General features: G+C 37.8%; 1 protein-coding gene across 1 annotated transcript; it reads left to right on the forward strand.

Annotated features, from left to right (window-relative positions):
* Positions 1-354: 354 nt before the first annotated feature.
* Positions 355-9,640, forward strand: prrt1 (proline-rich transmembrane protein 1). Its single transcript, XM_057355527.1, has 4 exons — positions 355-643; positions 3,230-3,588; positions 3,698-3,889; positions 5,591-9,640. The coding sequence occupies exons 1-4, from the start codon at positions 625-627 to the stop codon at positions 5,765-5,767; spliced, it is 747 nt and encodes a 248-aa protein (XP_057211510.1). The 5' UTR covers positions 355-624; the 3' UTR covers positions 5,768-9,640.
* Positions 9,641-14,604: the final 4,964 nt, after the last annotated feature.

Raw genomic sequence — 14,604 nt, forward strand, 5'->3', positions numbered from 1 at the left:
CATGCCATAATCGTAGTTTTTGCAAATATTTCACACTACAATTATTATTACTACTGTAAAACCATAGTGAACTCACATCTGCTTCAAACAACATAGCCTAAAAGCTTTTAGAATATTCTACATTTAATCAATTATATAATTTAATTGAGTGATATTTTCTAATTCCATTGTTGTAGTAACAATAACGGGAGAAACTAGGGTACTAGCAGAATCTATTGTAGGTTATTATGATAATTATGTGTAAGAGCTGCTTGGTGTATTTTTGTCTTTAATTACGATCCATGATTATTTATAATGCATTAAATAAACACGTTGTGATGTCACAGTAGTGGCTTCGCTGTCTCTTTAAGACAGTCCGTTTAATTCAGTCTAACTAGATGCGTTAGTTGAAACCTGTTTTCTGCTGCTGCTGCTGCTGCTGCTGTGGACGAACACAAAACGATATCCAGTGGATTTCCACGCAAATAACATCGCCTTTATACAATATACACGAGGATTTTAGACGAAGATGCGTTATCATTAGCCTTGAAAATCATCACCATCGTCTGTCATTTGACACAAAGACGGACGCACTGGATATTCTCTGTATTACTGGAGGGTCGTCAAAACGGATAAATAAACACGATGTCTTCGGAAAAACACGGTAAATGTTATATTTATACCTCGGCTAATTAAGTCAACGTGTGGCAAAGAGCGACTCGCGAAATGGAAAAGTCTTTGCAAAAGATCAGCGCATGAAATGTTTAACCCTTTACTACACACAGATTCGTGAAAATAACGTTTCGTTTTCATTTTTCACATCTGTCCCAGTTTTCATGTGTCAAACTGCGGTGTATTCTGAATGTGTGCTCAATTCCAGCCAGCTGCCTACATCGTGTGCGCGTGATGCCCATGGGAGCGCGCAGCCGTTTCAGCATCATATACAGTCTACTGCAGTTATGGGCATTAAAATCCCTATAAATGCAGTCTAGGTAGGCAACACACTCGGATTTGTAAGACATCCTCGGTGTCCTTTATTTATAACTACATGTAGTGTATGGAAGTAGCATCTTAAATACGCGGGGTGTCGTTTTAATCAAATAAATACATATATAGGACTGTATAGGGCCCAGTTTCTGTAGGTTGGAGCCATGGATCTGTGATTCGGCAAGCTGTGAGATGGAGGGCTCCAAAATCACTTCATACTACGACTATTATTCTCATTTGATAGTTTTAAGTGCCCCATCTCACCTCTTTGTCAACCCATTCAAACAAAGAATGATAGTACGTTTATTGCTCATGTTCTTTCAATATTTCATATAGGTATTTAGAGGATGTTTAACTGAAAGGAAAACTCATACCGAAAGGTTATTTATAAAAATATGTCAAAATTTAACATATACGGCATTTCTGAAATCCCTGATCTCATACTGAACTATATAAGCATGAAGACATTGTAGAGGATTACATAATGATTTAGTCCCTTTAGCATCTCTACCACATACAGTATAGGAACACACACACAGAATTGAATTCTTTTGTTGACATGACATTACATTTCTACTTTGAGGGAATATTCCAGATGAAATGATACAAGTTAAAGGAGTAGTTTATTATATAAGTGGTAATAATCATTTTGTCATTCGCATAACAGTGACTTATGCATTTGACTTTTCTTCAAAGTGACTTACAATGCATTGCTGTACATTTTTCTATCAGTTTGTGTGTGTGTGTGTGTGTGTGTGTGTGTGTGTGTGTGTGTGTGTGCGTGTGTGTGTGTGTGTGTGCGTGGGAAGGGTAAACCCTACGGTATGAGGACAAAATGTCCCCACAAAGCTGGCAATATCCAATACCCTTGTCCTTGTGGGGACATTTTTTTGTCTCCATGAGGAAACAAGCTTATAAATCATACAGAATGAACTTTTTTGAAAATCTAAAAGAGCAGGAAGTTTTTTGTGATTGTTAGGTTTAGGGGGTGGGTTAGGGGTAGGGAATATGATATACAGTTTGTACAGTATAAAAACCATTGCGTCTATGGAATGTCCCCATAAAACATGCAAACCCAACATGTGTGTGTGTGTGTGTGTTTTCTCTGGGATCGAACCCATGACCTTGGTGTTGCTTATGTAATGCTCTACAAAAATGTAAGATACAGAAACTTAAAGCAGCAGGTGGTGTACCAAGCACACTACACGTTAGATGTCTTCAACACGGTGCACGTGGGACTGAATTTCTGCATTGCTGTTGGGAGCGAGCAAAGAGTGGCCTGTGAGAAAACGGGGAGTTTAAACAATTTCACCGGAGTGGGCGGGTGTGGAATGAAACTCGAAAAAGTGAGATGGGAAATCAGTTTGCGGGGTTGCCAGGTCTTTGTTTTTCCTGTGGAATTTGGCTACCTCTTAAACTGTGGGGGTGGGTTGTTTTGTATCTGTGGATTAAAGAAGGCTATAGATTACATTTAGCGTGTCATTCTTAAGGTAAATTGAAGTTATACAGTGAGTATATATTCCAAAAGAATCGAATGTAACACTAAACTAACTGTAATATATGTATTTTAGATATGGGAGTGACATATTTTTGTTTTTGAGCTTTAGGATCATTGGGCTAGTTTTGTTAGGCAGATCTGGCAACCATGTCAGTTTGTGCATACTATAACACATAAAAACGGGAAAATTATGAAAAATGCTCTACACAGGAGGACAATAAATTATGAACTATTTAGAATATATAGTACGAATCATTGACCAGACTAAATGATAAAAATGTCTCTAGGTTTGTAATCGGACTGTTATTTTCACAGTGCTACAAAGCAAGTATGTGCATCAAGTTTTTGATGATGTATATTAGCAATTACCATAAAAATAATTGTCATAAGATGATAATCGTTTTTTTATAGAAAGATGACTAAATTGATGACCACATCAAATTCAGTCCATTTCAAAAAGATGGACGCACATCAGACATACCTATGCAAATTTCAACCTGTCTTTCCTGTCTGTCTTTTCCTGCGAGGTCTTTCCGTTTATAATGCATAATTTCAATAATACAGTATAATGTAATTTTGTACATTGGCATTACCATCACATTATAACAAAAAACAGAGAAGGGTCTTTAACATCACAGGATTAAGTATTCAAAAGTATAAAACCCTGACTCTAAACCTAATGTCTGCAATCTCCCAGTGAGCAAAGAACCAACACTCCATCACTCTTGATTTGTGGTGTGTGACTCTCTTTCTCTCGTGACTCAGGATTGGAGGAGGCAGCAGGGAGGCAGCCCATGTCTCAGCCAATGGCGCAGATGGCCCCACCTCCCTACCTGCCCTCTCAGGACCCCAACATGCCGCCGCATCCTCCTCCACCTGGCTGTGCCCCACAGCCTAATTACCCCCCTCCACCACCTCCTCCTGGATCAGACGGGTACCTCCAGGAGACCCAGTTCCACTGCGGCACCCTCGGGCCCCAGGGAGCTCCGAACGGCTACACGGTGCAGACGCACGGACCGGGAGGCACCGTCCCTCATCCTCCAGTGGGATATCTACATCCGGGATACCCCCTCCAGCTGCAGCCCTGCACGGCCTATGTGCCCGTTTATCCTATAGGAACAGGGGTGAGTGAGGTTTCGTTTGATGGGGCGTGTGAGGTGTTATGATAATCAGGATGTACTATATGGAATCAGATGGATGGTTTTCATCTTTGAATGCGCTTCCTTTACTCAGGGGCAGCCGTACCTGCCCAACGGTGCCCACCATCCAGGTGTTGCTCCTGGCCAGATGGCCATGCACATGCCAAATGGCATCGCTCTGATGGAGCCTCGTCGCCCACCTCACGACTACCTGCCCATCGCTGTCCTCACCACTGTCTGCTGCTTCTGGCCCACAGGAATAATCGCCATCATCAAAGCCGTGCAGGTGAGCGAGTCCAAACATAGCGTTAATGTCATGCAAATCCTGTGAATGTAATTCTGTTTCATTCTGAGCTCTATTTACACCTCAGTCAGATGCAACTAAATGAAATGAAACATTGAAGATGATAGACAACCTGAATGAAAGTGAGTTTAAAGTTAGCAGTTCATAAATTCCATTATAAATGTCACATAATGGAAGTGAATGGAGACTCAAGCTGTCGAGTTTCACAGAAATTGTCCAGACTACTCATGTGTTATATTTGAGGTTTTCTGACTTATATGTCGACCTGTTTATCATACAGAGCTGAATATGGGATGCAGAAAATCTGCAATGTAGTGAAGGAGTCATATAGACTGTTATTAGGATGCTTTCATAATGCTTTTGTTCATAAGACTTTCATAATGTCTTGCACACATAATGAATGCACACTAGTTTCTTAAACATTCAAAACATCATCATAGTACAATGTTTCGATGAAACGAAAACCACTGAAACATCATGGCAGTAAAGATTTTAATTAGCCTATAAAACATATCATTGTTTAACTTAAAAATGATCATAATAAACATTGTAAAACCTTGCAGAAAGCGTAATCATAATTATGAATCTATTTTATAGCTTTTTCTGCAAAAATGATCATTACCGTAACACGGCCGAGTAACATTAAAACGTTCTGAAAAACCGATTGGATGTTCTACTAGATTTACTTTTTAAATGACAAAAAAAAAAAACGTGACAGAATATTCATGTATAATAAAAATGAATAAATAGTGGAAAAAAGACTGATATTCTCATCCTCCGTAACATTTTTAAAAGACTGTATAAACAAACACAACGATGTTTACATTAAGTTTGAATTTACATTACGTTTACCTTTACCAGTACCTTTCAAATGGCTACCAGGTTAACAGATTACTTTATATTTTTCTAGTTGAAAACTTAATATTCTCTTGTCATGCTGTGTACTCGATTTTTTTGTCCTCATTACCATTACAGTTAGTTTTCCGCTTTTAAAAAAATGTGTTTCTGTAAAATGTCAGTAAAAGTTTTTAAAGGGGTCATAGGACATGGCTAAAACAAATATTATCATTTGTTTTAGATGTAATGCAATGTGTATACACGATTTAAGGTTCAAAAACGCTGTATTTTTCACATACCGTGCATGTGTGTATCTCCTCTTTGCCCCGCCTCTTTGAAATGCGCAGATTTTTTACAAAGCTCATGGCTCTGAAAAGCGAGGTGTGCTATGATTGGCCAGTTAACCAGTGCGTAGTGATTGGTCGAATGCTGCAAAGCGTGTGACGGAAATGTAACGCCTCTTACCATATTTGGAACATCAGGTTCCTCTTCAATTGTACTGACAGGTACGCCCACCTTACTTGCGTATACATTTAGGTGGTCTTAGTCAAATCAGACCACGAACTGACGTAGATTTGTGGGGGTGTGGTTACACGAGGCATTTCAGGCAGGTCTGGGTGAGCATTCGCTTTTAGATAAAATGCATCTTTTGTTCCGACACTTTCATTTGTGCAATTTTACGTGTCTAATAGATGCATGGGCATGTGGAAAAACACGTATTCGTGCCATAGAAGAAAGTTCGTTGATGCAAGTTTTTAAACGAATCATTCATGTTTGACATCTTCGAACCAAGACTTTGTGAGAATCACCCGTCTCTGTATCTTATCAATGTTTGTACTTGTGTAGGTGCGTACTGCTGTTGCACGGGGCGACATGGTGACGGCAGAGATCGCCTCGCGCGAGGCTCGAAACTTCTCCTTCATCAGTCTGGCAGTGGGAATCGCCTCCATCGTGCTCTGCACCATCCTCACCGTTGTGGTCATCATCGCCTCCCAGCACCACGATGAAGACTGGGAGCCATAGAGAATCTCGTAGGAACCCACGTGCACCCCATCCTACCCCCTGGCCATCATTTCCGGTATTCTGCTCATTCTGTCACACAGCACAGATCTGAGGGCTCAAACCACCACATCCCTAATCTTCCATCAGTCAATATTACAGCCATCGACCGTGTATTAGTTACAGATCGATGGTACGGTAAATCTGAGCCACTTCTGTACGTGAACGTGCACATACATACACTCACATGAACCTGCCTGAACATTCCTCTTTTATCCTAAAAGCCTGTATTAGATTAATAGCTTCTAGTGTATTAAAGTCAGGTCAGGTGTGTTATTGTTTTGCTCTTAAAATTTGCCCAAAACAGTCTTACAGGAACAAAAGAGTGCTTGATAACAATGATAGTACTGATTATTTTGATATGAATAATGTTTCTTGATGTTCAGGACATTCAGTCTATTATTTGTGCCATTTCTCTTTTAAGAAACAACTTGTACAACAGAAATGATCAATTGTTGTCTTGCAAGGTTTGCCAAATTTGGTCACTGACAGTGTGGATAAGTTATTTGCTTTGTATTGCTTTCTAGTATTGCAAATAATGTATAATAATAATGTATTCAAATGAAATAGAGTAGTACATTACATCAGTTAAAATGCATAACATGTTTTTTACACGTTTTGGGTGATATAATCGTTTTTGTTGCGTTTTCCAAAGGATCTATTATCTCATATTTCGGAAGTGCGTATATTAGTATTGTTCGCTCATCAGCTTTATTTCTGAAACCTGAGGCCAGAAACATACTCTACACAAAAGTGGAGAATTGAACTTAAAGGGATAGTTCACAAAAAATGACAATTCTGTCATCGTTTTGTCATTTCAAACCTGTAGGACTTTCTTTCTTGTGCAGAACACAAAAGAAGATATTTTGAAGAATGACAGTGAAAGAACAACGGCGGCACCCGTTCACGTGTATTGTACGGACACAAAACCAATGCAAGTCAATGGGTGAACTATCCCTTTAAGGGTTTTGTATTAAAATGGATTTGTTTTTGTAAACAGTATTACCTGTTGGAGTGGTTAGTTAAATAAAACCATGTCAGGTTTAACTGACTCTTCAGCAGGATTCTTTTGCTCTTTCATGACAGCGTTGACCTGTTTTTAGTCATTCCCGTTATAGCGCCCCTTGTGGAAAACTGTGGAACTTCAATTCTGTCTTGTTTTTTTAAATGCAGCTGCACGTAAAACCGAGCTTGCATAGCTAAAAACGCCTGTGTTGAGCATGTTTCAAGCCTAAGTGTTTTCATGTGTTCTGTTTTAAACCAGAACAGAACAACTGATTCAGAGATGCTAAAAGAATGTACTGTATTGTAGGGTCAATTTATTCATTATGGCTTTTCATTGAAGGAAGTCATGACGTTACGGTGGTGTAAAGTATTGTATTATTTATTGTTGAATCACTAAATTATTCATTTGTGTATTAAATGTCTATATTTATTGAGATGTGTAATCACAGGTCTAATTGTTGTGCTCAAATATTTGGTTATCTTTGCTGGATAACAGTCAGTCATAACAGATGGATGCTCTGGCATGTGGAAATATGCACTTTTACACTCAGTATGCGAGTAGCTAGTGTGTCTCACTTTATCGTCGATGAGAGCATAACTTGCTTCAAGGTCTGACCTCATTGAAACTCTACACATACTGCTGTCAGTTAGCTGTAGTTTGTCAGGTGAATGCACTTAATGCAGTTTTGGTTAAATTTAGAGACCAGATGTATAGATTATACCAAAACATATATGCATTATTTTATGTATTTATTTAAAGACTCAAGCATAAATTCATATTTTATGAGGATGAATGAATCTTTACAGACTCTGATCTGTGAGAATTCAATTTTCAATCTCTAATCCCTCAACAACAACAAATATCACTCTTGTCATTGTAAACCTACATTGTTAAATGCTTGATAAAGGCGCCTGCTAAATTAATCAATAAATATAAAACGTAACGTGATTTTCTTCTGTGAAACACAAAAGGAGACTTGTTATGCAGGTCTTTTCCATGCAATAAACGTGAATGGGGACTGGGACTGTCAGACTCCAAACAAACCCATAAAAGACGCTCATAGCTATAAAGTAGCCAAAAATAACCATAAATGTGACTTACATATTACTAACCTTTTGAAGACAGATTTATTTGAGGAACTGCTTAAAATCTTCCCCTCTGCTGTAGCCTTTCTCAAACACGTTCCAGGGGCCTCATTTATAAAACGTACGTACGCACAGATTTTATCGTAAAGCGTGCGTACGCACAAACCCACGTCAACGTTCATATTTATAAAAAGCGCCATGTCATGGTCTGAGCAGACGTACGCACTTTTGCTTGTCCGAATATGGAAATATAAATCACTCTTGCCACTCGTATAGGATTTGGATGTTAGGTGCTCTTTCATATATCAATGACATTAATTAGACATCATTAAAAGGTGGAGATCTGAAACTGTTAAGCTGCGCGCAATTTCACGATCATTTGGGATTTATAGATTTCACATCTGATAGAGAGGCGTACACGCGTTTTCTGTGCGTACGTTCGTTCTATGAATCACACGTACGCACTTTAAGAAATGATCGTACAATCACATTTAGGACGGTTTCTACGCAACATTTTATAAATGAGACCCCTGTATATCAAATACAGCATGTCAAGACATGTCGTATCACAGTTGAGGATCTCAAGACATATTTTGATGGCTTTTGAACTATCGGACTACTCTTATAGTGCGTTTGAGTCAGTTTTGGAGTTCAAGTGCTCTAGTCCCATCCACTTCCATTATATGGAAAAATGAGCCAGGACATTTCCAAATTGTGCTCCACGGAAGAAACTAAACTGTACACTGTAAAAAAAATTGGCAGCTGGGGAGCCACAAATAAACCGTAAAATAACAGTTTTCCCTGTAAAATTATGGTTCCCCGTTTTCTTGTAAATTTGCGGTCTTTATCTGTAATTTTACGTTTTTGACCGTATTTTAAAAATACATGAAAAATTACAGATTTTTACATTATACGTGGAAAAACTGTAAAAAGTACAGTGTACATGTTTGGTGTAACAAAGACTTTTCCTTTCTTAAAAGGATTGCCACAACTTCTATATTTCTGGCTTGGCAGTTATGCTGAGAGTAAAGTGTGTATCATTGCTTTTATTAGGTGAATGTGTCCTTGAGATCATTTGGAAAGATGGGAGAAAATCTATTTGCCTTTATTATTCATTCACACTTTTCCCTTTTCCACTATGTCATTGAATTTTAAGTATTTATTTTGCTTATGTAATTTGAACAGAATCATATCTTTTTTCTCCTGCTCTCTGATCAATTTATAATCTATTTTGGATCAATGAATCACAGTGTTTCACTGACCTGTTTGATGAATTGTTTATAGCTGTCAGAGGTGTGATTGCACATGATTGTCTTTATATGGGCTTTGTCCAAAAACAAGGCCCTTGTTTTCTATCTACAAACTATTTGAGAGACTATAGTTTCAGTTGAAATCCTGTTCATGTCTGTTAATAAGACAAACCGCTAAAATTATTTTGGGTGTATTAAGGTTTTGCGAACTCTGTACAGTCGATGTGAACTTTTCTCCTGTTTATAAGCATCGCAGCAATATGCTTTTTCACACGGTTGTGATGTAAAGCTAATGCTTCATTGAAACATGGCCCCAGATGTCTGGATATAGTTTCTGCACACGGTTTCTCTGAGCTTGCGGTTTATTTCAAGCGATTTCCCCTGTGTTTGTGTGCTTCTTAAAGAGACCAAACATGGATTTGATGTGTATGACTTCATTGATTTGAATTAAAGAGGAATACCTGGTCGTGCAAGAATCGATTGTGTTGTTTTCTCTCTCGCGCTTGACATTTCCCTTTGTCTCAGAGGTGCTATTTATAGTTGCCCTGTTTTATTTCCATCTCTGAATCTGTTTCTCTCTCGTGTTACTCGGCATATCTCTCACATCAGATAAACTGCAGGAGGGCGCCAGTGCTTGATAAAACCCTCCTATCTGCATATTTCTTCTATTATGCGTTGGACAACAAATGCCCAGGGCTGCAGTTTTATCTCAATCTGTGGGTTTATCTGTCGCTCTGTGGATCAAGTTTAATGTGATTCTCAGCCAGTGAGAGGGAAGATAGCTATCAAATGTACATCATCGTTGCCGTGCCAACAGCACAGGATATAGAATAGAATAGAACAGGGCTGTGAAGCGATTAATCGCAGTTAATCGCATACAGAATAAAAGTTTGTGCTTACATTATATATGTCTGTGTATTGTGCATATTAATTTTGTATTTATAAACACATATTATATACTTATTTAGAAAATATATTTGCATGTATCTATTTATATTTACCAGTCATTTAAATTATATATAAATGTTTTTTTTAAATATATTTTTCGTAAATATATGCATGTATTTGTATGTTTTTATGAATACATAATTAATATGCACAGTACACAGACATGTATTATGTAAACACAAACTTTTATTCTGGATTTGTATGTTTGTATGTTTGATTTGTATGTTTGAAAGGACATAATAGAATAGAATAGAATAGAGTAGAGTAGAGTAGAGTAGAGTAGAGTAGAGTAGAGTAGAGTAGAGTAGAAAAGAAAAGAATAGAGTGTAGAGTAGAGTAGAGTAGAGTAGAGTAGAAAAGAAACAAATAGAGTAGAGTAGAGTAGAGTAGAGTAGAGTAGAGTAGAGTAGAGTAGAGTGTAGAGTAGAGTAGAAAAGAATAGAGTGGAACAGAACAGAACAGAACAGAACAGAATAGAATAGAATAGAATAGAAGGTGCAAGAGAGACAGATAACAAAAGGTAATTTTATGAGATGTAAAATTAAAAAGTGAATCTTACAGAACACATTCTGTTTTCATTTTTCAGAATAAAATCACAAATAAGACATTAAATGTGTACAGAACAATAAATATGTCCGTGCATTTTGATATTATGTTTGTCACAATAGTAATAGTTTGTAGAATCTCTAAGAATTCCAAAATCATTCTGAATTTCTAAGGCTTTTTAAATAGAAGGGAATAAAAATCATCACGTCATGTCACAGTCCTAAAATAATCCCAAATTATCATATTTTTCACCAAATTAATTAGATTAATAAAATTTTTAGATGAAATATGACCCAAAATAAAACATTATTCCTAAAATTCACTCTCTTGGAGAAAAAAGACATGGATTTGAAAGAAGGAAGTGTGCCAGACTAAGTCGGTTGGATCACAGATGGTCATTTAGCCTCCCTATGAGACCCATCGTTTCGGTAATAGTTTAACCGGGCGTCACGCTGCAGGCCTGCCGTCCTCCATCACACGGCTTTGTCTCTTCCGCTCTGACCCTCACTGCCGGGCTCACAGCGCGAGTCTGTGTCACCCATACTGTGCCCGTGTACTCGCCCACCAACCTCCTCCCTGGCTCCATCACGTCTGATTAACGACCTCTGTTGCTTAGCTACATGATGTACACATCCCTCACTGCTCAGCTGTTCTGCACTGCCTCGGTTAGCATTACACACCCGGTGTTTGGAACAGCGCTTTAATATTCCAAGCTGCTCAGCCAGTTCAGGCTGGAGTAGATTCAGTGATTCGCCGGTTGATTCATGTTGACACCCTTCCTGTCATTTCCAATCTCTGGTGCAGTGATTCTGGGTTCTGCCCTCACCAGACACTTACGTAAGACCGCCGCGTCTCGCTGTATCCTAACTAGGCACGACAAGTACACGCCACACCGAAAGCAAAAAAGCAGTGAAATTACAGAACACATTTAGTGATTAAGTGAATCAGGTGTTTGGACCAATGAGTGCACTTTAGCGCACAGCCGTGGTAAAGCACCAGAACCGGTTTGCAAACTTGCAGTTGTGGTTTCATTTTTACCTTTATGCACTTAACCAGGACAAAATTTACTGGAGTGACACAGGTATAAAATCAAAGACTTTCAGCTCAAAATCTGAACACGAGACATCCCAGGAGAAGCATTTTAGAGTCCATTGGGACTTGAGAGAATCGAATGCTAAAAAATGGTGCTAGCAAAAACACGATCACTGGGTACATTTCATCATGAGTGATTTCCCCTCTCGGTGTGATGCGGCAGACAGAAATAGAAACCAAGCTGCTAATTTCTTGATGCGGTCGCAGCTGGTTATTGGACGTTCACACAGACAGCGGGATGGGACGATACGTTTCGCGATTCACACTAATCAGAGCTGGCCCTCCCTATAAGCGAACAAAGCGGCTGCTTAGGGCCCTGCCACCACTACGGGGCCCCCAAGAGCACATAAAATTACAGGTTTTTTTTGTGATATATTCACGACACACATCAATTTTCTCACGTAGGGCCATACCCACTATTTTTTCTGTGGTGTGTCAAAATTTGTGAAATTACTGACTAAACGCAACATTGCAGTATCAAATTAAGTGAGGTGGCCAATCAAATGAAAGGAGGCGGGAGTTACTGGTTACAGAGCCGAGCAGCGACCAATCAAATCAAAGAAGACAGAGCTACTGTCACTTCTTCAGCTGTTCAGCAAGACGCTTCAGTTTTAAAGTTGAAAGAGTGCTGTGCAACACACAACCTTTTACCTTTATGCATTTGGCAGATACACTGTAAAACTTTGCTGTAATTTCGCAGCAGGTTTGCCAGTAACTTACTGTAGATTTAATTTACAATTTTGTTTTAAGCATAAACTTACCTAGTTTATATATTTTTCTTTCATAGACCAAGACTAAATATCTGAGGTCACTTTTCTTGTTATGTAAATGTGTCGTAATTTAAGAAGTTTGAATCATTTTTACTAGAAAACAAGACAAACATGCTTAGGAAGAATGTCATTTTTTTGCAGTGTTGCTGTGCTAATGCCAGTCTCTTCTTGCTCATTTTGAATCTCAAAAGTCAAAGTGTTTTAATTTTGATTAAAGTAATTGAAAACAGTACTAATAGTAAAGTAGTATTAAGTAGCCATTAAAGTTACTGTTAAAGTTAGTAAGTTACTGCCAAACCTGCTGCAAAACTACAGAAAAGTTGTACAGTGTACTTTTATCCAAAGTGACTTACATTGCATGATACTACACTGAGTATGTGCAATCCCTGGGATTGAACCCGTGACGTTGGATTTGCCAACGATATGCTCTAACCCAGTGGTTCCCAACCTTTTTTCCTTGGGGCCCCCCCACATATATGACAATCGGAGCCCCCCCAACCCTCATATGTGTGTGTGTGTGTGTATACACACATAATTGCTACTCAAACACACATATATAGATAGTAAATATAAATAAATTAAATGAAATAATTGAATAATAAATTAAATGAAATGGTTAAATATGAGTAATATAAAAGATTTTAATGACATTTTTACTTGAATACTCAAATAAATTTTCAGGTTATTTTTCAGGTTGTTTCAGTCTATTTTCAGGTTATTGAATGAACATACAGAGTATACTGAACGTTATGAAAGAACTGTTAAACATTAACATTGCTGTACTTGCATGAAGATATGTAGGCTACTGTCAATTACTGCTTATTTTCACAAGGTGTCTTTTCATTTTGCTTGGTTTCATGCTGTCGTTTACCAATTTTTCACCACAGAACACACATTCTGGCCGAGACTTGTCTTGTCCTTCAATAAAACCTAAATTTACGTGGGTTTTGTCATAGCGTCTAAACTTTTTCCTTTATTTCTGACGAAGAATCACCGCATTTACATTTCTCTGCTATTTTTCCTTTTGATTTTCATGTGAGTCTCATAGCGAGAACAGCCAATGACAGTGTGAATGTCTGCCGATGGAGCCGGAAAAATTGAAATAATTATTTTATACAAGATATAACTATTTTTGACTGCATTATCTTGGCATTGTAAGCACGTGATTTTTTTAAAACATACAAAAATATTTTTATTTAAAATGATTAGTGGAACATTTATACAGCTTTATTTAACCTCAAAGCATGTCAGCTCCCGCGCCCCTCATGTGAACTCTGGCGCCCCCCTAAGGGGGTCGCGGACCCCAGGTTGGGAACCACTGCTCTAACCACTTAGCTATAGGAAAGCTTGTACACAACACACTGTAAGTGACTAAAAACATTCAATATTTGACAACTGTTTAGTGTTTAACGATAGAAATGTTGAATATCCGACAGCATTCTCTGATGCAAACGACAAAATGCTGATTTATATAGAAAATATGTAATTTTCGTGATTCATGTAATTTATGATTATCTGTCAATTCAGCGTTTTTTTTTTAATAAGGTTAAGAATAATTGTGTGTAAATTGTAAATTAATTTAATGGTATTTAAGTAAATAGACTAAATAAACAAACATCAAATCATCCTCAAGGGCTGTGTTGCTTTAAAAGGGGGTTTATAGGTTGTGGTTAAAAGAAATTCAAATTTATTTTTTAAATAAAATCTTTGCAAATAGTTAAAAGCATTGAACAATAAATTCCACAGCCTTTGTATGGTCTCTGCTCAAAATTTAAAGGTACAGTTCACCTAAAATTGGAAGTAATGAAATTATCAAATGTTTTGACAATCACAATACATTTGTAATGCAAGGTTTATGTGTTTTTGTTTTTATGACATTCCTACATCCCAAACACAGCAACAACTAATAGATTTGGCTGTGTTAGGTTTAAAGTGTGTGTGCAAATAATCAAACATTGACAATACAATAGTCGATTGTATTGGGGGACCTCAAATAAAATTCTGCTTCGATTTTGAAATCGCAAAGGCTTCGATTCTGTGTTTTATGCACAGCTCTTCCGTGAACTACGGCTCTTCGATCAGTAGGAAGTACTGCTTAATCTTA

Source organism: Triplophysa rosa, linkage group LG16 (assembly GCF_024868665.1).
Source record: "Triplophysa rosa linkage group LG16, Trosa_1v2, whole genome shotgun sequence".
In the NCBI taxonomy this organism is placed as follows: Eukaryota; Metazoa; Chordata; class Actinopteri; order Cypriniformes; family Nemacheilidae; genus Triplophysa; species Triplophysa rosa.

Excerpts from the sequence above, each read along its gene's own strand:
- prrt1 (XM_057355527.1), top strand. Across the intron at positions 3,589-3,697 it reads TTTATCCTATAGGAACAGGG|GGGCAGCCGTACCTGCCCAA; the intron begins GTGAGTGAGGTT and ends TCCTTTACTCAG. Across the intron at positions 3,890-5,590 it reads CCATCATCAAAGCCGTGCAG|GTGCGTACTGCTGTTGCACG; the intron begins GTGAGCGAGTCC and ends GTACTTGTGTAG.